At 23.6% G+C, this 27194-nt stretch overlaps 1 protein-coding gene across 1 annotated transcript; it reads left to right on the top strand.

Moving 5' to 3' along the window:
* Positions 1–6438: 6438 nt before the first annotated feature.
* Positions 6439–25629, top strand: LOC122715540 (neuropeptide-like 1). Its single transcript, XM_043937808.1, is given in 7 exon segments — positions 6439–6457; positions 6460–6527; positions 6529–6621; positions 20680–21143; positions 21444–22225; positions 23025–23187; positions 25318–25629. Coding segments are annotated over 7 exon segments (1791 nt in total). The 5' UTR covers positions 6439–6447; the 3' UTR covers positions 25529–25629.
* Positions 25630–27194: the final 1565 nt, after the last annotated feature.

The raw sequence follows: 27194 nt of genomic DNA on the forward strand, positions 1-27194 counted from the left end.
TGTTCGACTTGATTAACTGTGTTCATTATATATTTATTATATTCTCATGTAAAGTTTATTACACAAAAAAAAATATCTAGTTTCATTTATATCAATTTGCATATGATTTATTTCATATAAAGATATAATATGTTTATAATTTGCTATCATTCTTACTTTTATTTTATAAAATATTATTGAAAAATTTTCCATCCAATGATATAATATATAATAGTCCCAATCATAATTAAAATTCACTTTTTATTAATGATTTTTGACTACAATTTTACAAGTGAAATAAAATAGTTATTCTTAATTATGTAATTATTAGTTCACTTATATAGAAAAGCACTTAATTACACATATAAATATATATACATGTGTAACAAATATTTTATTTGTTTTTTCTTTTATCCTTTGACGGATACATTATAAACAATTTAACGTTTATAATTGAATTAATAATTAGTAATTCTATTGAATAAAAATTCCTAGTAAAAAAATTGTATTCAATAAATTAAAATAATTTATTATGACTCAGAATATATATGCTTTCGCCGATGGATAAATATAAAAACATTTCTTATTTTAACTAATCATCATATCATTAGTTTATTTTTGACATTTTGAAATAAAAAATATTTTATTATATATTAATATTAATTGAAAAATTAAAATATTATTTCTGCAAAAATAAATTTTTTTAAATATACTATATATATATGTAACGTTTAGCAGATAATATTGTAAATATTACACATGTATATTAAAATAATTATTGAAAAATATCAATAATCATTTTGCTATGTATTGATTACTATATTATTAGATAATAATTTGTTCAAAATAGATATAGTCGAGGATCGGATATAAATGATTGTCATTTGATAATTGTTTTTCAATTGAGATATAATTTTCAAAATTAAATTTTTATTTCTTACAGAATTCTTGCTCTATCTTTTGTTTTGAATTAAAAAGAAAAAAAAGGTTAAAACAAAGTTAAAAAAAGGAAACTTATTATTTAATGTTTACTAATTTTTGCTTTAATGTAAAAAATTTCTTATGCAAATTATAAAATATTTTGCATAAACTGGTACAGATTATATATTTAAAATTTTTTTTTGCCTAAAGATAAAAATGTACCTTGTAAGTAATATTTTGCAATCATTTGTGTTGAAAATAAAAAACCATAAGATAATTCAAATATTTTCAAAAATGAATAGAGTCAAATAAGTTTATACTTTCTATTGAAATCTTGTTTGTAAAATATACTAAATTCATTTCTTCAATTATTATTGCTAATATTAAAATTATTTTATATATTGAATTTTATGTCTCTCATCATTAATTGTATTAAAATTTCCACTGGTTATAATAAGGGCCAGTTTTTTCATTGAATATTATATTATTTCTTAGGATGTTTAGTTTGTGTATACATATGTATAACACCTCAACATTATATAATATGTAAACAAGAAAATTATTATTTTTATATTATTATTGATTGCCAGTTATTTCTCAGTTCATTGTATGAATATGATAAATTTATTTCTTAAAATTTTTTTTATCGATACTTTGTTCGTTTACTATTGAATGATGAACAAGTACTTATTATTCATTGATTAAATTTTTATGTTGGGATGTTATATAATTTAAAAAAAAAAAATTTTTGTACATACGATATTTAATATTCATCATATCGCTATAAGAATATAAGAAAAATTATATATATAAAAAGAAAAATAAATAAAAAAAAAGGAATGTTAAATACACAATAGTAAATGGTTATTGTAAGTGGAACATTGAGTTATTATTAATTGTAAGAAATGATAAGCTTTAAATATTAGAAATAAGCATTTTTACAATGTTCTCGAGATATGGTGACTACATGTCAATCGTTATACATAAGTGAATGTTACGATCGATGTGAAATGTACGAGTGCCTCGAACGAACAAATATCTGTGCATTTTTGACTATCAAAGTTTCAAATTTAACTTTCATTTCATGAAGAATAAAATATAATAATAATTATTACAATAACACAATAATAATAATAATAATATCATAATGATAATAATTTCCATTAGCGAACGTAGCAAATTATGTGTTCATGATTAATCGCCATTTTTATATATGTGTTATAAATTAATTGTCTAATTCTAAGTAAATGTTTAAACAGCATAGTATGTTTTTTTAACACGAAGAATAATATTTCTTTCTTCATTTTTATTAATTAAGTTTTAAAATTAATTTCTTTGAACCTTTTGAATTTTTTAAATGAAAATATAAAAAAAAATTAGATATTAGTCAAATATTGTGTTTATTTTGGAAAAATAGTTCTTTTCAGTTAAAATTAGGAGAATAAATTTGCTTCATTTATTTTTTTAAAGAATTTTGATTTATTTAATAATTTTGCTGTTTTTAATCGTTTGATACGATATTGTTGATTAGAAAAATCTTATTTGTAATAAGAATATCTGTCTATGTATTTATTCGTGTGAATTTTAAATTTAAATTATTCGTAAATCGTACTTTTCTATTTAATCTGATTCAAAAAAGATATGAATACATATTTGCTAATTCATTAATATATAGATACATATACATATACGTATATAAATAATTTTAGTTAAATGACAGTATATAGATTTTCTTGGGTCTTAAATAACATAATACGCGTAGTAATAAGAAATTATGCAATAGCTTGTACACGTATCCATTGTGTGACCTGTAATGATAAATCAATATTTTATACAAAATTGATAAGATATAATAAATAAGTTTTATAGTCATTTTTTGCGTATTTTAACTCCTTTTTTAAAGTTTTTTCTAGTTATTTTATAAACAATTTTCAATTTATTTTCATTCTTATATTTTATCATAACAAAAATATATTAAATAGTTTTAAAAAATTAAGTTCACCTACAAAATTCAAATAGTAGTTGTTTTATTAATTGATGAATCAATTAAAATTAGGATTAATATTATTAGAATTAATATATTAGATATATTAATATGTTAGAATTATTATATTCTTTAGCCTAAATAGCGAATTCCAGATTTATTATTTTTGTTTATTAAACAAATTATTTTAATTATAATTAAAGAAATTATATTTTATTTTCTATATATGATATTTCTTAATATGTATATATATATATATATTTTCATATAATTATATTTATTAGATTATATTTATAGATATTTTGATAAATTTTGAATTAATAATTTGTCAAATTTTTGTTTAGCAGAATTTTTATATTTAAATATAGTTATTCATTTATTTTCATATAAAAATAATTGCATATTCGTCTTATTTGAGATGTTACGCTTATTGGATCGAAATCAGAGATGCTTTCAATTATATTTGAAATTGTATATTCCCAAAGAAACTTGTATCAAAATACGATGCCCGCTTTTCGACGTCAGGGATGCGCACCATATTCTGGTTTTTACAGCACGTGTAATCGATACACGAAATCTAAAGACTCCTGTATTTATTATTCACATTCTATTTTTCAATAAATTAATAGAAAAAAAAACTTTGATATTTAATTATAAAAATTGCTTAATCAAATGTATGATAAATTGTATTGATAATTTAGTATTTTTTTCTTAATTAATTATTTCTTTACGTTTTTAGCAATTTAAATTTTTCTGCTATTTTAGATTTTTAGATGGTATTCATTATAATTTTGTCAAAAAAATATAAAATTTTAAACATAAAATATTATTAATGATATTTATTTCATCATATTTATTGTATTTCATTCAATATATATCAGAAATTATTTTAATATCTCATATTTTTAAATATATTAGATTAAATATTTAATTTTTAATATAAATTATAATATAGAAACATAATTTTTTAAATTTTATATTTGCAGAAATGATTGAAAAAAAGTAAAGATTTTAAAAATTATTAAAAAAAAAATTAATTTTTTAATTGATATAAAAATATAGATAAATTATTATTATTACGAATATCAGTTTTGATTAATTATGATTTATTAATTTATTATTAATAAATAAACGTGATAAAAGAAAATTTTATGCATATAGCGAGTATAAATTTCAGAACTAAAAATTTATTCTGTAAACAGAATTCATTAAGAAAATTTAGTAGATTTAATTATTAAAATATTCACGTTTTTTTTATTTAAAATTACGTTTTTCATAAAATTATCGATATTTTTAGAATTCAATTTCCAATATCGAATAAGTGACCACGATAACCTCGGTATTTTTAATATATTACCATTGTATCGAGTTATATTTTTTATTATTAATTATTTATTATTTCATCAAATGATCATTAAATGATAAGAAAAGCAATAAGCAATTTAATTATGTAACATATTATATTTCAAAAAATAATGTCGTTTTATGAATAGAATATATCTTAAAACTTGTAATGAAAAAGCTTGTTTTATAAAAAAATTTTAATTTTTTACATTTTAATATTATTAAATGAATAAAAAGTAAAATAGTTAAGGATATATATAAAAAAAAATAGATATCCTTTTTACGTGAAACGTGAAATTTCAAGATTTGAGGAAAAGCATTTTCAAACTATTTTTAAAAGTATAGCACTACATTTGGATACTGCATCGATCCGTATAGTTTTGCACAGGTCAACATCGATGTAGCATGATTGCTTCTTTTTATGATTTTTTATTTTTTTTTTTTAACAATATTATTTCTGATAATCTAAATTTTTCAAAAAATATATTTATGTATTGTGCTATATTTTTTAATTTATCTTATTATTTTGTATTTTAATAAAAAAATTCTAAAATTTTTTGATGCAAAAAAAAATTTAAGCTTTTATGAATTGATATAATATTAAAATTAAATACATATATATGTGTGTGGAATATTATGATAAAATATTTAAATATTTAATAAAATACTATTCTGAAAATAAATAAACATATTAATGAATAATGAAAAAAATTTTATTAAAAGTTTTTTTTTATATTTTTATATTTTTTACACATTTTCATTCAAATAATTCTAATCTATTTATTATATACTTTGAAATTCTTAACAAATACAAAAATTTTTAAAAAATTTTTCCATTCTTACTAATTATGCAGAAGAATGAAATAAAATGCAAGATATAAAATATTATTATTATTTTATGTTATTTGTAATGAACACAAAAGTTTTCTTCTATAATGATCTTTAAATTATTAAAATTCGAATTTTTTATAAAAATTAATATTTTCATTAATTTGATGATTATTACAAAAATTCATAGTAAGTATGTTGTTTTTGGGAAATAATGTTTCATATTATATGATATATGATAATTTTAAATAAAACTTAGATATATTAGATTATTGAAAATTATAAAAAGTATTATTTTCCATATCTATATTGTATAATAATATACAATAAAATTATAATATAAAAATAAGCAATAAGAAATTATAATTAATATAACAAAAATTAAACAAAATTTTAAAATTTCAGAATCTTTGCAATATCTCTAATAAAATACTAAATGTCAATGCAAAATGGATAGAAAATGCAATGTAAATGGAAATGTAAAATGACAAATGTCAAATTTGTTTGGAACTCATCTGTATGCAAAATATAGAAGAATAGAAAAACATAGATAGATTTTCTTCATTGTTACAAAATAATCACATAATTTTAATTTCTTCTATTTTACCTTATTACGTAACCATTTCGCAACCAATTCCTTTTCCTTCGCCATCCATTCCCATTTTCCTCTGGAATAAGCATTACAAGCTAATTTTAGCCACTTTCAATCTCGATCCAGCTCAAAAATAAAACCGCGAAAAGTTACCGCGACAGCATTCGCATGCACACGTCTCTCGGTAACACCTCACCGGTATGATATATATCCCTCTATCCCCAACACGCTGCCTCAAATAAAGTCGCACAGAAGGTCTTTGTCCTCGATTCAATTATCAAGTGTCGGTGACAATGCGACTCCCTACAATGTCTCTGCTTCTTCAACTGGAGGGAGAATCAATGAGCTATCTTTCTCCGAGGGAGAACAAAAAGAAAAAAGAGGCGGGAATAAAAATAAACAGAACTAAAAAAAGAAACGAGAAAGGGAAGTTAAAAGTGCCAATAAAAAACGAGCAACCGAGTCATCCAGTTTTCCTCAATGGACACGCAATAATCCACGGGTATATTAACCGAGTCCTGCTTAAAAAATAGCCTGTCTCTCTCCTCTCTCTTTCTCTTCATCCACCTCGATCACTCTATTGCCCTTCTTCCTTTTTCCCCCCCCTCATTCTCTGTTTCTCTCTTTCTCTTTTTCTGTTCTTCTTTTTCAAAGTGGTCCATCGGATGAAGACGAGTTTTGCAGCATGGGTTCCTCGCATATTGCGTGGTTATCATCAACAGGAACCCTCATCGATGGTGTATATACAGCGTGTACCATTTGGTGTAGGTGTGCTCTATGGGGGTTGGAACGCCTGCGCATGGTTGAAATGGCCTATATAAGGAAGCTTACGCGTACACAGCCGGTACTCAGATTTGGAGAACTGCATTGCGAGGACATTAGTGATTTAGTTTGCGAAATGAGCCTGACTGGAAACCATCTCGTCACCCTTTTGCTCTACGTTGCAGTAATCAACGAGATACGGTTACCTTTGGTGAGTAGTTTTCTCTTAGTTTACGACCCTTTTCATCTTACCGCGTTTCATTCAATTGTTTCGTGCTACGACCTTGTTTCGCGGCAATTTTCCTTCTCATACGTGTTAGGAGTGAGGAAAGTTTGAAGGGTAGATTTTAAGATAGTCTTCCTGTTGCGACAACTTTTGTTGCGAATAGGATAGGTTGGTAGTTTCTTCGATAGATTATGCTAGAATCGGATGAATAGAGTAGGTTTTTGAATTATATTTTAAAATGTAAGTTAGCAGAATGACATTTAATTAATATTCATTAATTTTAACATTCGTTAAAAGAATACATAAATTTTATACAATTTTCATTTAAAAAAAGAAATATTTTAAGGGATGATAATATGATAATATGAAAGGATTATAGAAAGAATTTTATCGTTTTTTACATTTGATAAAATATTCATTAATTTATATTTATGTAATTTTTTTTTATCATTCATAAACATAATTTTTTTTATCTATTTTATTTTTAACATTTCTAAAAATATTAATTTTTTTTATTTTTAATAGTTTTATATATTAATAGTTTTATATATTTCTAATAAAAAAAATATTTAAATTCTACTATATTATAATATAATATAAAAAAATTGAGTATAAAAAAAGGATTATTATATAAACTATTTTCTCTTTTAAATTATAACAATTTTTTATATAATAAACTTTTATAAAATTCTATTTGTTCTTTGGCTAATAAGACAATTAAATTGTATAAATACGTATGTATTCTATTATTTGTTTTTAATAACTGATCCAAGAATATTAAGTTTTTTTCTGAAAGTATATTGATGATCATATTTTCTGAAACGGTGCTTATTAAAAATTTTTAAAGAATTTGATCATTAGAATTTGATCATTCAGTTATTAACGGCCTTAAAATTTCAAACCCGAGGAACAAAGGGAATTCTCTGATCAAATGGATTAGTTTGAAATTCGAGATACTTCGAACCGTACATACTAGTAATAATCAAGTTTCACAATTGAAAATTGACGATTTATTTATGATAAAAAATTTTTTTAAATGAATTAATTTAAAAATTTTTTTTTAATTTATTATAAATAAGTATATCATTCTTTAAACAAATTACTATTTAGATAAAAATAATTGTATTTATCTAATGAATCTCTGACAATATTTGATAATAAATTTGGTACATTTAATTATCCTAGTGAATATTATTTAAAATAAATTAAATATAGATTTAGATTATATTTAGTTTAGAATTTAAACTTTTGTATTTTTCTTTTAAAATATTTTTTTCAATCACTATAAATTTAGTTCTAAATTTTATTATTAGAAAATTATTAAAATTAAATTGAATTTCAACTAATATTTTATATATAGATATAATATTTGCATAATCAACTTTTATATTTGTTTGTTCTTTAAAATTGTCTTTCTGAAAGTATTTCACGAATATATTAATATTTTATACATATGTACATCGATGTAAATAAGTATGATCTATATTACACATACGTTAATAGAAAATTTAATAATTATTTTCTTTGAAAAACTTTAAAAATTAGAATGTTTCGTCAAAGAATTTAATTCGAAATATTTCTTTAAATCCGCATTTAACGAGAGTAATATAAGACACATTTTAAAGATCTAAAGATAAAATATAATAATATAAATTACATGTTTCAATAGTAATAATTTAAAACTAATTAAATTTTCACTAAGAAAAATTTATAAACACAAAAATATTATTTAAAAAAATATATCAATCTTAATAATTAATTTAATTGAAGGAACTTTTTACTTGAAAGAAAAAAAAAAATTGTTTCATTCGAAAAGTTGACATTTTTGTAATTACGATAGGAATTATTATTCTATGCTTTGAGGCGTAAATTATAGCTATTGATATATGACTAGCATACAATAAAAATCAGATAATTGAAACGATCAATCATGAAGGACATGGATATCAGTTATTGTGAAAGCTTATTCATATATATATATATACACTTTATTGTTTTTTTTCAATAGTGTATCTATATTTTGGATATAATGAAACACATGCTACTATATTGGTAAAAAAAAAATGAATCAAAATATTTTTTCATTAATTTTTTTTAATTCAAATATTTTTTTATAATCCTGCTTTTTTTTTATTAACTAATTATTTTATATTATTATATTTTATTAGAATATAAATGAAGTTGTAATCTGATATAAAATTAATCAAAATATAATAATCGTAATTTATTTTTTTTTAGAAGAATTTATATTAGAAATTCTTAAACTTAGGGACATTTAATTTTAATATTAAATTTTTAACATCAAAAAAAATAAATTTTTAACAATTTATATGATTCATTTATTTAATATTTCGTACTAAATATTTAATTATAAATATCGTAAAAATATTTAAAAATTTTATTTTAATTAATACCTAAATTAAATTGATTTAATTAAATTGATTAATAAATTTATAATATCTTGAATAATGTAATTCGTAAAAAAATATTTATAATCTAATAATAAAAAAATATTCTTCATTTATACACGAATGATTTTTATCATAGGAAACAAATAATTTTGTTAAATTTTAAAAAATTGAGAAAAATATTCTTTAAAAAAATATATCAATCTTAATAATTAATTTAATTGAAGGAACTTTTTGTAGTAATTATTTAGTTTATTTTGAAAAAAAAAACAATATTTCGATTCTATTAAAAATATTTAATCTTTGCTTTAAGAAGAAATTAAAAATATGATATTTTTTTATGCCATCACAAAATAAAGAAATAAGAACCAATCGATTTTCTGAGGGTGGTTGATAAGATGTTATTATTCTTTATACCAGCAGTTCCTACTTCCATTCATTGTTAAGTTTTATTTGTTGTCGCAAAACTTCACCAAGATCGCGACAACTTTTCAAATATGATAAGTTTTTTAATTTCACACTATAAATTTACCCAGAACACGGTTTACTCCCACTGGTTCATCAGAAAGTTTCATAATGCCATCGGCATCTTTATTTTTGCATCCATTACAATATTGTTTATTGATTTTTTTCTTTTATTCATGAAATTTTTTTTGAAAATTGTTTTTGAAAGTTTATATTCCTTATATTTATATTATTTATATTATTTATGTTAATCATATCACAGAAAAGATTATTTTTGTGAACTATGTTAATTTAAAATATTAATAAAATTGTTTTCTATTTCAAAATAATAATTTTTAACTAAAATAAATTTTATAATTGCATTCGTGTATGATAAATGAGGACTGAATATATGAAAGGATCCGTATATCAATCGCATGATATATGATATATGATAAAAAGATACGATTAAAATATTTTTATAATACAAAAAATTATTAAACAAATTTTCCATATTTTATTAGTAATTTTTTATTTTAGTATTATTTAATAAATATAAAATTTTATATTTATATCTATGTGTCTTGATAAATTCAATAAATCTAAATTATATTTCTTCTCGAATAAAAATATCAAAGATTCAATCTTTTCTATTTTTAAAACTTGTTGAAACTTTTTACGTATTAAAAAATGTAGATTTCCTATACACATTCTTTCTTTCTTATATGTTGTAGAATAAATTGAAAGAAAAAATTTCTATAATGCATATTTATTAGACAATTAACAAGGATAGTGCAAATGGATATTTCTGAAGGTGATTTCACTGCCTCGATTGTTTCACGGGATAATTTCCATCAAGGATATCCTTGCAGAAAATTTAATTAGTTCTCAAGGATGATTCCGTATTGTCTCTTTTATTCACTGCGATCTGTGGATGACACGTGCCAAACTTCATTTATATTCCATTTTCGAATATTATTTGGAAATAATCGAGACAATACATTCATGAACTATTCGATCATTACTAATAAATCGTTTGTTGAAATAAATATGTTTTTTATACAATTATTTTTATACAATTGACGATATTATACGATATTATTCAATGTTAGATAAAATTAGGAAAATTTGAAAAAGTTACTTGTTCAATTTTCACAATGACAATATAATATCTATTGCTTATATATCAATAAACATTTTGAAAATTCAAGTTCATGATATTAGAAATTGATATTTAGTAACAATTCAAAACTCTCTTAAGGAATAGTAAAGCGTGCAAAGTTTATCAAAGTGCGAATTCAAATACGATCTGCGATGAGGACCTTCTTTGAAACATCATGATTGCTTTTATCGTTGATCAGTAATTTCCGTTTCGAGAGAGAGAACATGACTTAAGAAAGTCGAATACATATTTGAAAACACTTATAATATATACGATATGTTCTTTGATATTTGAATAATAATTTGACTACTTAATCACATGTTGAATTATTGGCAAGAATATAAATAGAGAAATTTTTAATTTATATTATATAATATTATTTAGAAAAATTTAATTAGTAGATACAATTGAGAATGAAAAGATATTTTTTGTTGTATTGAATTAAATATAATTTTTATTTCGATTAATATGTAAATTTTCTTATTTATTAAAATGACATCTTTTTAAAAATAATATTAATGAATTTGTCAAAGAAATTAATAAAAACTAATAAAATAATATAATCATATTAAAAAATTTATTTTTATTGCTAATATTTATTTAATAGTTGATTAAATTAATATTTTATAATTTTTATAATTATTTTGTGATTTTTTCAATAGTTGCTCAAAATTATAATAATTTTTATTAATTTTTTAATTTTAAAATAATTAAAATATTAAAATATTAAATATAATTTGTATTTGTAATAATTTTCAGATTAAAATTAAAATTAGAATTAAAATGAAGCTTTTTAAATTTATTTTACGTTATTATCTTATGTCTTATATATATATCAAAATTAAAAAAAATTACTTTCATTTAATCAAATCATAAAGACTAACTGAAATTAATTAGAAATTATTTTTCTTATGAAACTTTCAATCCAAACTAAAATCCAAACTTTCTTTTTTTCATATATATATATATACATAAAAAACTATTACAAATAGATTTGCACATTTTTTGCAATAGGATCTTCAATTTTTTTGAACTAAAATACAAAAAACACAACAATTAAATTTATATTATTACACATATATAGAAATTTACATTCACAAAAGGAGTAAAAGAAGTTTTAAATAATCTTTTCACTCGATTTAATTCTACTCACGCAAAGTCTGTTATAGTTAATTCAAAATCATTTACAGCTAATCATTTCGTTAAAATCACGAAATATATATTCCTTGAACAACTCGATTTACAATTTCCAATGAACAGAAATATTTTCTGCGAAGCAACCCACCCGATGTCCTCAATCGTTCAAAACATTTCTAGCTGTTCAGATTCTCGTAGATTCGTGTCATCCTTCCGGAAATCAAATGATAACCAAAGGTCACGTCTTTCCCCGGATTATATTTGAGACTGATTCGTTGAGCTTTTCGTACGCGAAATTTTCGCATGAACGAGCAACCATTGAAGGTCTGCATATCCTATATCAATCCTTTCCTTTCAACCGATTTTCTTTTTCTTCTCTTTTTTATTCCTTTTTCTCCTTTTAAAAAAATTTCTGACAGTTTACACGTGATAAATAGAAATAAGAAATATATATAATTATGTATAATTCATATAGAAACAATATGCTAATAGTAGAGATCAAATATATCGGAAGTTAAAATATTGATAGATTTTATAATAATATTGATAAGTTTTTATAAATGAATTTAATAATTATATATATATAATAATAATAATAATATATAATAATAATAATATAATATAATAATTATATATTATTATATATATTTATATTATATTTTTATATTTTTTAATGGAAATATAATATATTGTAAATCTGTAAGTCAAATATTATTTTTGAAGATTTACAAATGGAAAAATGTTATTAAAACATGCTCAGAAAATAGAGAAAATCATACCATTGAAGTCTCTTTTTGATTTATTCCGATATCTCAATTGGTTGCCGAGATATAAGGATTCAAAGTTTCCATAATACTTAATACGGTACGAAGATTATGAATGGATCCGCCAGTCATTGACCTACATTTTTTCTTGGAAATGCGTACTACGTTCTTCTTGGAATCGCGCATTACGTTCTTCCAAGAATCGCGTCTGTCACTTGTCTGGAATTTGCGATAGATCAGTTAGAGGAGGTGCGAGTGAAAAGTTCGTATAAGTAACAAGGATAGTGATAGCGAACGATTAAAAATTATCTTTCTCTTTACACGACGATATCTCGGGAACCGGATGTCGTATCGAGATAAATGAAAAAACATTTTAAAGGGCAAGATTCCGCGTTTCCAACGATCATTCATTCGATGACCGGAAATCATTATCTTTGGAGTTATAGTCATTTAAAGTTTTTCGGATTTTAATAGAATTTAATCGGGTTTAAAGTAAATTTAAAAAATTACTCTTTTCTTTAAATGAAAATATCTCCGGAACCGGAAGTCACATTCGGATAAATGAAAAAACGTTTTAAAATGAAAGATTCCGCGTTTCTAATGGTTGTTTATTGGTTATTCAGAAGTTGTTATCTTTAGAATTATAACGATTCAAAGTTTTCTTAATTTTAATATGCTTTTAATCAAATTTTGAAACAAATTATGTGATAATTATTTATATTCAGAGGTATTTTTGTTGATTTTTAATTAATAATAATTAAAAATAATGTGAAAAACATTTTATTTTCTTCTTCTTTGATTTCTTTGATTTATTTTGAAATCTTTCTTTAAAGTTTTAGATACTTAGCATTATGTCGTTTATATAAAATATGTAAAATATATGTAATATAAAAAATATGCATTTGCATAAAAATTTGCAGTTTATTTATAATTTTTATATATTTATAAATTTTTTTATAAGAATTTTACAGGCGCATTTTTTAAATTTTCTTTTAATTTGATTATTATATATAAAAAGTTTTAATCATTCTGATATTCTGATATCTATTCTGATATAGGAATTTATAAAATAATCTCTTGTGAATTTTAAATAAATGAATTTGATTTGGATTTATAATATATTAAGCTTAATTCCATCACATCATATTCGATATTTACGGTTGAAAGATTTGGAAAATAATTTAAGAACAAATGGATTAGTTTATAATAAAATTAGTGAGAAAATTACAGAAGATTCGATTTGGGCGATAAATTTTTCATAGATTTTTTTTATTCTTTGTTATATTCTTATTTAAAGACTGAAAATGAAAGAAAATTAAAAAAAAAAATTAATGCTTTGTTTTGTTTCTTTGATATTAATTATTTAATTACTGATTGAAATTTTTTTAAAAAATTAATTATTATATAGATACATAATATAATAAATTTTTTAACTATAATTTGGCTATAGTTTAACTATAGTTTATAAAATTTTAATCCAGATTTTTGATTCATCTTTTTCACAAAGCATTGCATCTTTCTTTTGTAGATACTGTGCATATCTAAATTATTAAATATATCTGAAATAAAATTTTTTTACAAGTTAACAAAAAGTTTATTATTAATTAAAATTGTTTTTAAGATATATTAATCATAGTTATAGAATATATTAATTGCTTCTTGTTACTTATAACTCAATTTACGATTCGTACATATTACTATATGTATCGTGATTTATTCTTGTCATTTGCACCAACTTCACTACATATGCAACTAACGATGAAAATACCGACAAAATTGCTTAATGAACGGTAACACATGTCCCCTCGTGTAATTATCAGTGACCTACGTTTTGAATCTACATCCCAATAGATATTCTGAATAAGATAATATTCTGTGAAAATACCAAAGATATAAAGCTATATACAAACATATAGAAATTCATACTCGTTTTCTAACAGAAATTGAACTTTAGTTAATTAATCAATTACTAAAATAAATAATTAAATAATTTAAATAATTAAATAATTTTTTTTTTTTATTAACGATATATTGAAATTGAATTTGATTAGAAAAAAAATATCGAATAATTTAATTTCGTTATAAAAACTATGAAATCATCATTATATTAAATTATATAAAATATTGCATATTCTCTACGTATTTATTAAATATTCAAATACGCTTTAAAGTCTGTAGGATTTTTTCTTCTTAAAATGTTATTGTCAATCTTTCTTCAATTTTTTCTACATTTTTTTATAAATTTATTTTATCACTCATCAAAAAAAGATTTATTTTAAAATAATTAATAACTCGTTCTTTATATGTCATTGATGTCAATCTCATTTTGTCGATCTTATATCTAAAATATTAATACACTTCAGTTGCAGATTTAGAGGAGTATTAAATCAATTTGTATCTTTCGAATGATTTGTTAAAGGGATCATGCTATACGGTGTACAAGAAAGGTTATAAAATAAGAGGACAGATTACAGGCGAGAGAATTGGGTGGGTAATTGTATACGAAGGAAATAAAATACGTTGGTAGAATGCGAAATGTGTGGAACTTGGAAACTCTGTATCTCTCGAGTGACTGCTATCGAAACTTGTTCCGGCAAATTGGAAAACGCTTTGTCACTTGTCGTTACATTTTGTCTAGGCGATTTCCTTTGTCAATATATTGTATAGTAGAATTGTGGAAATTTCATATCGAGGAAGTCTTTATCGAATTCTGAATCAATTTTACGAATGGATAAACTTATAATATGATGTACTTGCAGATTATGGTATAATTTAATGTTTCAATGATTATTTTGAAATAGATTATATTTTAAAGTTAGTTAGATAGTTAATTTTATTTATATAGTATATCATATATTATTTATTTATTATAGTTTATTATTATTATTATTTAATGAAGAAAAAAATTTTTTAAATAATTAATTAATAAAATTTAGATGTATTATAATAATATGATAAAATCTTGTTATATATCTTGTTGTATGTATTATTTTGTTAACAAAAATATAATAAATCTAGATATATAAATATTTATAATACTAATTTTAAATATAATAAGAATTTTTGATTATTGTATTCATGGAACATATCATTTATAAATGTATTATATTTTCTGTTATCATTATTTATATTTCGATATAATTATTTCTTTATATATAAAAAAATTAGAAATATAAGTGATTATATATAAAGAAATTAGAATATAAAGTGAAATAGAACTTAATTTTACGAAAAAAGTAAAAAAAAAAAAAAAATAGAAATATCAAGATTCAATTGATGAAATTGGTTGTTTCCTTTGAGAGGAATATTTCCGCTCCATTAATTTTGTTCGAGTTTCCATCTGAGATGATTTTTGATTTATAACGAAACAAGAAACTCGATGAGAGAAGTAACTCCAAGGTAAACCACGAAATTACAACTTTGCTCTGACGAGCATCAAAAGGAACGAAGTCATCCGTCTTTTGGATTTTGGTATTCAAAGAACGTGGTATGGAATCTCATCTCTTTCGACGAATTGATATTCCTTTCGTCTTTAAATACACGTGATATTAGGCTTGTAAAGAATCTTATTCATTTTGGAAAGATGAGTAGGAAGTATATTTGTGATAGACAAGTTTGTACATTTTGTGTACAGGATATGAATTTTTTTTTTTTTGATATTTTTTTATTACATTGGCAATATAACACATGGAGAAAGAAAATTAATATTTATTTTTCTTAATAATTAAATTTTTGTTTATATTTTCACAGTTAAACTTATATTAAATTTATGAAATGAAAAATGGAAAATTTAATATTTAATATTTTAATAATAGTTAAATTCTTATATGTATGTATGTACTAATAGAAAATTTAATATGAAATTTTTAATTTTAATTTTTAATTAAAGAGACTTGTTAGTAATACTATTGAAATTGATTTTTTATTGAGTATTTTATGTAATTTTTTATATAATTTAATTAATAAATTTTTGCAAACAATAATTTTTACATAAAATTTATTTTTCAGAAATTAATATATAATTATATTAAAATACAATATAAGTCATTTAGTTGATCAATTAAGAAATAAAAATTAATATTAAAACTTCTCAGAAATCAAATAATCAGACAAGTTGATCAGTTTAGTTTCCCTAAAATTCAACTATACGTTCATGATGAATATATATTTATAGTAATGAACATAAAATTAAAAAATATTACAACTTATACAATTTTTAATCAAAATAATTAAATTAAATTTGATTAAACGAAGTTACTTTCAATTTGCAGAATAAATTGCTATGTCTATAGAGACAATTACTTATTCTTAAAATGAAGTGACAAGGTGAATAAGTGAGCTTAGCTTATTACACGGTGGCTTGATTAGGTAATTCGTTGAAATATTCGTTTAGCTTCTAATTTCGCTTTAGGAATGCAATTTAATCTACGTGGCCAAGGGCAACGTTGTTAAACCTGTACGAAGAAAAGGGGGTGAGTTGGGGATAGTTTAATGAGACAAGCTCTTGATTATCGATGACAATATTGCAAACAAAGATCTCTGTTAAAATTATAGAAATGATATATATATGATATGCATGTAATATTTTGCAATTAACAAAAATGTAAATTGCTTTCTGTTTTCAGAAAAATATTTTAAATTCTCCATTTCTTTGCCATTTTAATGTAAATTTTTTCAATGGGACAAAAATATAATATTTCTTATTTATATATATATTTCTTATTCGTATAACGAATATTTTAATTATAATATATATATCCATTTCTTTGCCATTTTAATGTAAATTTTTTCAATGGGACAAAAATATAATATTTCTTATTTATATATATATTTCTTATTCGTATAACGAATATTTTAATTATAATATGAAAATATAAAGTATTAAAAAAAATAATGCAAAATAAAATAAAGAAAATGTAAAACTATCTGTAATATAATTTGTATATTTCTGATCAAATATAATCATACATTTTTTATTTTGTGTAAAAATAAATTCTATTAATTTATGTAAAATATTTTGCTTATTATTTATTTATTATTAAACTCTTTTTAAGATTTCAGAAAAAAATATTCAAAAACATTTTATTTGTTTTTACAACAAAAAAATTAGATCTTATAGAATAATGATAGAGTATTAATGATGTTAAAGATTTTGTATCTTATCTAAAATCACTTAACTTGAATCATTCTGTATCTTAATTCGAATCGAATTTAAAAATCTAAAATTTTTAATTCGAATGATCTATGATCTATAAATCTGTTATCTTACACAAATTCATGTTTACCGATGAAAATTGATTATGAAATGCGACCAATACAATACTCTGTTCAGGTTAATTATGTTAAATGTCACGTACAAATCAACATTTCAATAGTATGATGTGACATGCGTATATACACCGCGTTTACGTACTATGCATTGAACTCGATGATATGCATTATTTATCAAGCTTTGTAAAATATTTATGAACTTTCGAGTTCGATTTAACTTTTCGTTTATTATTCAATCTTAATACATTATCAATCAAATTATATTAAAGAAACATTACTATAATCTCTATAATTTTTTAGAAATTTCGAAATTCTTAGGAATCTTGAAATTCTTGATTTCAAAATGTATTCGAGAATGTTTCTATTCTAAATTTTCGATTCGAAATTTTTGAGTTGTTGTTAAACTTATTTACATAATGCACGATATTTTTTTATTGATAAAAAAATGATACACTATAAACGTGTTAATTTATTCCAAATTAACTGTGATATAAATTATCATCTTGTTGTCGATATCTCATAATTTCGTGATAAATTCTCGTGTTTTGTTGTGGGTTCACGTACAATGAAGTTAATATAATTTATTGAGCAAGTCATCTGCACGCAACTGTTGTTCAGTTTTACGAGACGCAATTAACGTTCTCGATATTTGTTCAAGCATCATAAAATGTTCACACCCACAAAAGAATATAAACGCTGCGTAGCGTTTATTTCACCTCTTGGTTTTCTAATTAAATATATTTTATTATACACTTCATAATAAAAACTTTTTTAAGTAAATATATTATCATCACATTGATCTTTTTGCAAAATTAAATTTTACATTTGGTATTTTTTTGCATGTCATGTATAGATTTTTATTATATCTCAAATTTTGTATAAGTGCATAAACATATTTGCATATGTTACATAATAAATATCTTATACGTATTAATTCTTTGATACGTTAAAAAATATAAAATTTTATTTTTCTTATATTATTTTATGTTGTTATTAAAATGTTTCTTTCATTCATAATTTTCTTATTACTATTTCCATAAAACACTTGAATTTTTACATTCATTTTTCAACATTTCTCTGTAATTATTCATTTATCTTAAATTTTATGCAAATATAACAACGATTAATCAAAGCTAATTACATAGGTATATCATTAATATCATAGCAGTGTAATAATTTACGATAAAATTTTTGTTCAAATATTTCTCTATCGCGAATAAACCAAATTAATTTTTAATGACACGTTTAATTACGAAACAGCTGTCAACCATTTCACTATTACGCGCCGATTAATTTCCCTGTTGGCCGTGAATTTGAATCGAAAAATTTCTCTTCAATTTCTCGTCTCTTTCTCGGAAATATTTCGAATTAAACCTCGAAATATGACATTTAACACGCCAACGTATTTTCACTGTATACAAATTCTTTTCTGATTAATTTATTTTATAACTTCCAAAATGTTTTTTTCGTAAAAATTTTAATTGAGCGATTTATACAATTTAAATTAAATTTATAAAATTAGAAAAATATAGTTATTTTTAATTTTTTTAAGGAAAAAGAAAAATGTATGTGCACAAATGTAATTATTAAATGTTAAGATTAATTAAAAATTTTATTTTATACAATAAGAAATATTTATTCACAATAATATCTATTTTATTTTTTAAATTATAAAAAATTAAATATAAAAATTCTTGTTAAATCGATAATTTTTTAATTTGAATTTTAAGAATCTTTTTTAAATTTAAATATAATGTAAAATATATAAAATTAAGAAAAGTTTAAATCTTGATTTTATTAATTTGTTCTAATTTGTTTAAAAAATACAAGCTTTGAATTTTGCAATTTTTTCAGTTAATAATCAATTAAAAATTACATATTATATTATGTAATCCCTTTGAAATATATTTTGTATTTTTTTAATTAAAAAGTTTCAGTTCTTTTTACTTACTTAAATAATCTCAAAGTTTTGAACGGTAGTGTATAAAACATGAAATTTTCTTTCCTAATTTTTATGCATGGTGGATATCCGTTATCCAATAAGAAATTATACGATATTTTTCAAGGTAAATCATGTGACACGAAGCGTAAAATAAGTTTTCAGTGATCGATTATGTATCTTATTATGCAGTCTTACAATGAACTTCCAATATCTTCTAAAATAATTATTAATTTTCGGTTCTGTCGATGCGTCATATTAAAATATTCTGAAAAAATTGAACGATCGTTTATAACTATTTTAAACATAATTTACTTCGTTACTTTGACTTTTTATAATACTTTTTAGTTTGTAATTTTTTATATTATCATTTCGGTATAAGAAAATTTAAATATAATTTTTAATTGAAAAATATTTAATTATTAAAAAAACTTTTCAATAGTTCTATGAAATAAAGCATTTAAGTGTGATATTCCTTTAACACTTTATGATATTTCTTTAAAAAACGATACTTTGGAATCGAATTGGTATCGATATTGAAACAATTACACCTATTTAGAACCGATATAAATGTAAATGATATAATTAAAATCGTAAAAGGTGGTTTCCCAACTAAAGCTAATACTCATTAAAAAAATCGATTTCCAAGAATTAGCATAGAAATTTAAATGCTTTACGAAAAATCTTTCCAATATATTTAAGTAATGACAAATAAAACGACATTTATACATACATTTCTTTTTTGTTTGATTATATAATCTTAATAAATTTTTAAACTTTATTAAACTTTATTAAATTTTATTAATGAAATAAAATAAAATAAATTTACCAATTTAGACTAATTGTGAAGAAAAGCAAAAAAAGATCAATGCAATAAATCCAATCAACACTTACTTAAGAAATTACATTATGTTGCAGGTAACATGTCAAGACGAAGACAGCACTCAATGCATGCCTAAAACAGCTTTCTTGGCCCTCTTACGTCATCCGGAAGTGAGTTCGAGTTTGGCCGCCTACTCCAGAGCGGCAAGGGTGACTCAAGATACGAAAAGTCGTAACGACATGGCGCATCTGAGGGCTTTGACCGAAGAGGGCGACGACACCGAGATCTGTGTTCCTGGTCGTGTTTATTTGCAATTGTTGAAGGATCCTGTCGTACGTGGTGACCTCAGCGCAATCCTCAACGGAAGAACGCAGAAGGTGCCGGATCTTCTGGGACGTTTGATCGACGACACCGACGAGATGGATGCGAGGGAATATCCGTTTGAATATCAGAAAAGAAGCATCGCGACGCTGGCCAAGAACGATGATTTGCCGATTAACCTTCATGATCGAATGGCAGAAAATGAGGATGACGAAGAAAAGAGGACAGTAATTTCCAGGTATGAAAGATGTTATAATTTATTATTAATTATTCTTACTCGACACTTCTTATAGTTCCATTTTATACAAGATCTTATTTTACTTTTTAATAATCTTAATAATTTAAAAGGACGGACAAATCTTATTTTTTATCAATTTAAAAAATTTCTTATACTTTTAAAAAAAAATATACTTTCTTTCGCTAAGAAAGAAAAATCTTTCGATAAAAAAAATCTTCCGCAATTAAACCAAATTAAATTCTCCTTTTTAAATTTTCCAAGTTCTTCCATCTAATTCCCTTCCAAACTTCTTTCCAACAGCGATCATTCAATTCTCCGCGACTACCTTCCACCCAACGGCCGATCAGACGAGCAAGCCTTAAGGGATTTCTCGATGGAGAAGCGAAACGTCGGCACCCTGGCCCGCGATTTCGCCTTACCACCCGGTAGACGCAACATCGCTTCCCTGATCCGTGATTACGACCAGAGCAGAGAAAATCGCGTGTCGTTCCCTGGGAAAAGGAACGTCGCGTCCCTGGCAAGAACGTACACCCTGCCACAAAACGCTGGAAAAAGGAATGTGGGATCCGTGGCAAGAGAGCATGGACTGCCTTATGGGAAACGATACGTCGCCTCGTTGGCGAGAACGGGCGATCTTCCTATCCGTGGTCAAAGGAGCGTCTCCTCTTTGGCCAGAACGGGCGATCTTCCTGTCCGCGAGCAAAGGAGCGTCTCATCTTTGGCTAAGAATTCCGCTTGGCCTGTGTCGTTGAAGAGAGGAATCTTTCTGCCCGGGAGCGTGATCCTCAGGGCGCTCTCCCGCCAAGGTAGATCGTTCGACGCAGACACGAATGCGAGAAACGATCTGTTGGATCTTCAGGCGCTTGGCAACTTGCGACAGAGTCAGGAGAACGATTACGAAAGCGAGGAGAAGGTGAACGATTCGTTGAAGGTCGACTCGAATATTAGGAGATCCAAGAGGGAGATTGCTTTCTCCGATGAGTATCCGCTTCCTGTGATGCAGAACGCGAATATGTTCGATTACGAAGAGATGATGGAGGCGCTTGGTGGACAGTATCCTAATGCTGAGAAGAGGTTCATGGGTGAGTAACTTTGATTCGTTTTTTTATGGGTTTAATTAATTTGGAAGTTTTGGGAAAAGTAATATGACAAAGAAACGAAGAAAGAAGTTTATTTGATGATGGATATATATATGTTTACAAGTAAATTTCAAAATCTTGTTTAAGGAATGTTCAAACGATACGATTATTTCATATTTAATTCGTATAGTGTAATATTTGCGAAATCTTAAATTAGAAAGCTACAAATTCCTAATAATTAAGACAAGAATAATCGTTAATTTATACTTATATAATAAGTGTTTTATTATATTTTATGTAACGAAATATGGAATGATACAATTACTTCTTCTCTTCTTCAAGACATCGACAATTATTAATTAAAATGTATTAATATTTATATCACACGCGAGTGCAGTTCAAAGAAAAGAACGATTCAAGAATCGAGATAGAACTTTAGAAACTATTCCTTTTCCAAGAAATGTTCTTCGTAAATGTGATTACAGTCGAAAGCAAATCCAAAGAAATACTCAAAACACACATGGATCGAAGCCGTGAAATATCCCTTTTCCCCTTTCAAAAACGGTACTCTTCCATGCTTGAAACGCGAGGCGAGATTAATTAACTTTTCAACCGAATGACAGCGATACGGCACGCTATACCCTTCCGTAAGCACCCTCGATACCCGAGATCCGATAAAAGTAGACCTCGTTCGAGTTTGTGTATTTCATGTCGGCGGGAATGGACATGTCAACCGCGTAGTAATTGAACACGAAAGTCAGAGATCGAGCGTAAATCGAGCGAGTGTATCTGTGAATGTCAGGAACAGGTTCTGCACCGGAGATGCAGCCGGAGGTAGACCAGTTCGGCTACCCGGAAACGTTTCAAGCGAATAAAAGGCACATCGGGGCCCTGGCACGCCTTGGTTGGCTTCCATCTTTGAGGACCGCCAGATTTTCGCGGTCACCTCGGTATTTGGTTGACAGGTCAGACCATTAGGTTCTCACCTGTCATTTTATGTTCGATTGAACGGAAAGTTGTTGCCGTTTTTCTTGTCGATATATTTTATATATGTGTCATAAGTGATAATTTTTTTAATATTCAAATTTATACGAATTTAATCTTTTGATATTTATGGCTCGTCATTGAGTGAAATGTATTATGTAAAATAGAGTGAATTTTTTCATTGATATTATACATATTTCTTTAATTCATAGTTATAATTTTCTAAGTGAATAAGATGTTTCCATAATTTCTTGGTTAAATTAAAATTTTGTTGCATTAGATAATATATTATATATTTCTTGAAATGATGTATCTGATATGAAATAATTAAATTCTTTTTTAAAGTTGTGAATAGTTATTAACAAATTAAATATAGTAATACGAAATTTTATAGTAATATCATATAGAAAATGCAAAAACTTTCCATCTAATTTAACGATATGTATCATTCGTATGTCTCTTTGTGCCTCTTTTTCTTTCTTCTTTCTTTTTGTATATCGTCCGTCACTCTCTCATCATGCTAAAAATGTAGAAAAAAAAAAAAAAAAAAAAAAAAAGAAAACAGTATTGTCGATTCATCGAAAAATATATTCGAACAATTGGAGAGGAAGATTTTCGTAGTGGAAGCATTATTTAAAACGTCACCAATATTCATACTCCACTTTTATTTCTTCTATTTCTATGTGGACAATTCACGGTAGTTAGTAATTGTAAACTGGTAATAGGTGTCTCGATGTGGTGTTCTTACTTCTCGATGTTATAGAACTGATCTAATCCTGTTATCGATTTAGAGCATTGATGTGGTAGATTCATTGGCTGGCTGAAATATACAGGGTGTCTCGCAATTTAAGAAAAAAATTGTTAGGAACAAAATTTCTAAGTTTAGATTTTGAAAAAGAATATTACATATGTATATAATTGATAAATTATTTTTGGAAAATTTTTAATTATGATATAATTTATGCTTTTATATTATATTTATAGCAAAATGATTTCTCAAAATCATTTTTATAAAGATTTTTTAAGATTATTAATGTTTTTTTTAAACAGTACTATATATTTTTTTATTTAGTTACATTGTATGTTTGAGCTTGAAAATTTAGGATATTACTTTAAATAAGGATTTCATTTATTTTTCAGTTTACAGGACACCCTGTATAAATATAGATATTCTAGCGCGAATAATCGATAGCCAATAGATAGATTATACTTCTAGAGTTGTTCATTGTTAGATTATTGTGTGTTGATTCAACTTACAGGGTTATCTAATCGGAAAATTGTTACAATTGACCTTTCTTTCATTGTACTATAATTCGTCATTCTAATTGATATATCGATTTTGAAGAAAGATGAAAGAAATTATAACTTCTTTCATGAAGTATTTTATAACATTTTATCCAAATTTGTTAAAGAAAATATCTGATTTATTATTTGTAATCGTTTTAGATTCTCATTTTCTCAAATGGTGAAGTGTAAGTAATTTTGTATCTGTCATGTCGAAATTTGTTTTTATTCCAGAAAAATTGAATATTATAGATTACCCTGTTTTCCGTCTTTTAATCTATGGCAGACAATGTTTTATTTGTTAAATAAAGAATTCGTATTAGTATCACATTTTATTTAAATTTCTTAAAAAAGTGTTCTTAAAATGTATTATAATTATTATGTAGCAAAATCTATTTAAGATTTTCTCTATATTATTTAATATTTCGTCTATTTTTATAATTGAAGATTTTAACATTGTTAAAACATTGTACTGTCTTTAATGTTAAGTAGTTATTAAATGTTGAATATTAGATATGTGCTATATTTTCAAAATCATCGAATCTTCATTTCTATCAAAAAATAACATAAATGTCTTTATGCGCTTATATCTGTACAATTTTTTATGCGGCGATATCAATTATATATATGGTACAAGCTGCGAATACAATTATAGCGTTTGTTTTTTTCTTAGCGATAATGTCAGTGTTTAAAAATAATAAATCTATGTAGAAAAAAAATATATATATATATAAATTCTATGTGCTAAATAGACTAGTAACTTGCACTGTACAATTAGATGAAATTTTATTTCGTTATCTGACAAAAATTTAAATGATATATTTTAGGGAGAATCCCGCAGATGGGCCCTCGCCCAACTACTCCTCCAACTCGTCGACAAGGTCGTTAAGGCCTAATCTCAATCCAAGGACACGCTACATTCAAGCCTTACACGGGGATTGTCGACACGGCTTCAAAAGGTTTCTTCTATTACCGGCTACGGATAATAATTATTTTCATCAAAAACTTCCTAGCTCGTTGCGATCCAAATCGTTATAAATCGTTTTATCCAGAACACGATAAATATCGATAAAATAATCATTTTGTTAATAACTTTTGCTCATATATCTTTGAAATTGAATAGCATTTATAATATTTTGTTTTTAAAATTTGAATTTATTTAGGGATTTACGGAAGAATTTTTGATATTTATCTATAACTGATATAAAGTTATTTTTTTCTTGATATTATCTATAATAGATAAAACAATTTTAGTGAATTATATGTGGCTTTCTTATAATTATGTCATTGCTTTCTTTTAGATAAATTTTCAATTGATATTTTTGGATCTTATATAAATGATTCATTAGAATTTAAATCATTTAATTTTTAGAATATTTTAATTTAAAATATATTAAAATATATTGCATATTATTATTAATAATAATTCTTATTTAAATAATATACAATACAAATTTGAAAAAAAGATAAATGAAATTTAATAGAAAAAATGATATATGTTTATTTGTAATTATATATGACTTAATTAATCAAGGGTTAAATTATGAAACTCTTTCTTAACTCTTTCTTACCATTTAGAAAGATTTATAAAAATTGTTATATGTAATGGATTTTCCAATTAAGTATGATATTTTCGTATTTTAGCAGTTATTAATGTTCGATTTAATATATTGACTATTCTATCGTTAATTTTCACGGATCTATGCTACTAAATTTTTATCACTAACTGAAAATTTTATATGGTGAATTATTTACGCTTTCTATCGATGTACAATTTGACTCGTACTATTTTATATATATACATTTTAACGACTTTATACATATATTGTATTTAATTCAGTGCTTACTATCCTAATATTGTAAATGTATGTTTAAGGAAAATAACAGTCAATGCGAATTCTGAGCGACGTTCAATTTTTTATGAAATTTTAAGATTAGAAATCGATAATTATTTTAGTAATTTATATTTTATAATTTATATCAATTTACTATTAATTTAATTTCTTTTTGGTTTAACGAATATCATTTATAATCCAATTTTATAAATTTAATTTATTTTCATTTGAATTGACAAAATAGAAGTATAATTATTATAAATTTTTGACAAAATTGTACGCTGCTCGAACAATATTCATTCAATCTTAAATTAATAATTTTTCAAATTTAATCAAAATATTTTTATAATTTTAAGCGATTTCTATTAATGTTAAGAGACATTTTCGGAAATTATTATTTTTTTCCATAATTAATGTAATTAGACAATAATCAGCGACAATAATATTAAGAATAATAATTCTAACAATTCTATACTAATAATATCAAACATCCGATTCATATATCTATTTTGCATTATAACACGCGTTTTAAATTTAAATGCAGAAAAATCCTAACTAATGTTCCAAAGTCTTTCAAATTAATTTTGAAATTTTATATCTATTTATCTGATATTTTTAACACATTGTATTCTTTCTTGAATAGACATACAGTGGCGAGAATAGAAGCAGGGAAATTACTTTTAAATTACTTACTTCTAAATTCAATTCATTAATATTATAAAATATAATTCCAAAATGCAAACAATTTTATGCCTTTTAAATAGAATAATAATATAAGTTAATAAAATTTTCATTTCTATTTATTTATTTTAACACAATTAAAAATATATATATTGCTACATAATCTCAAAATAAAAACACTTTGCATA

Source organism: Apis laboriosa, unplaced genomic scaffold (genome assembly GCF_014066325.1).
Source record: "Apis laboriosa isolate Shangri-la unplaced genomic scaffold, ASM1406632v1 scaffold38_cov145, whole genome shotgun sequence".
Taxonomy (NCBI): domain Eukaryota; kingdom Metazoa; phylum Arthropoda; class Insecta; order Hymenoptera; family Apidae; genus Apis; species Apis laboriosa.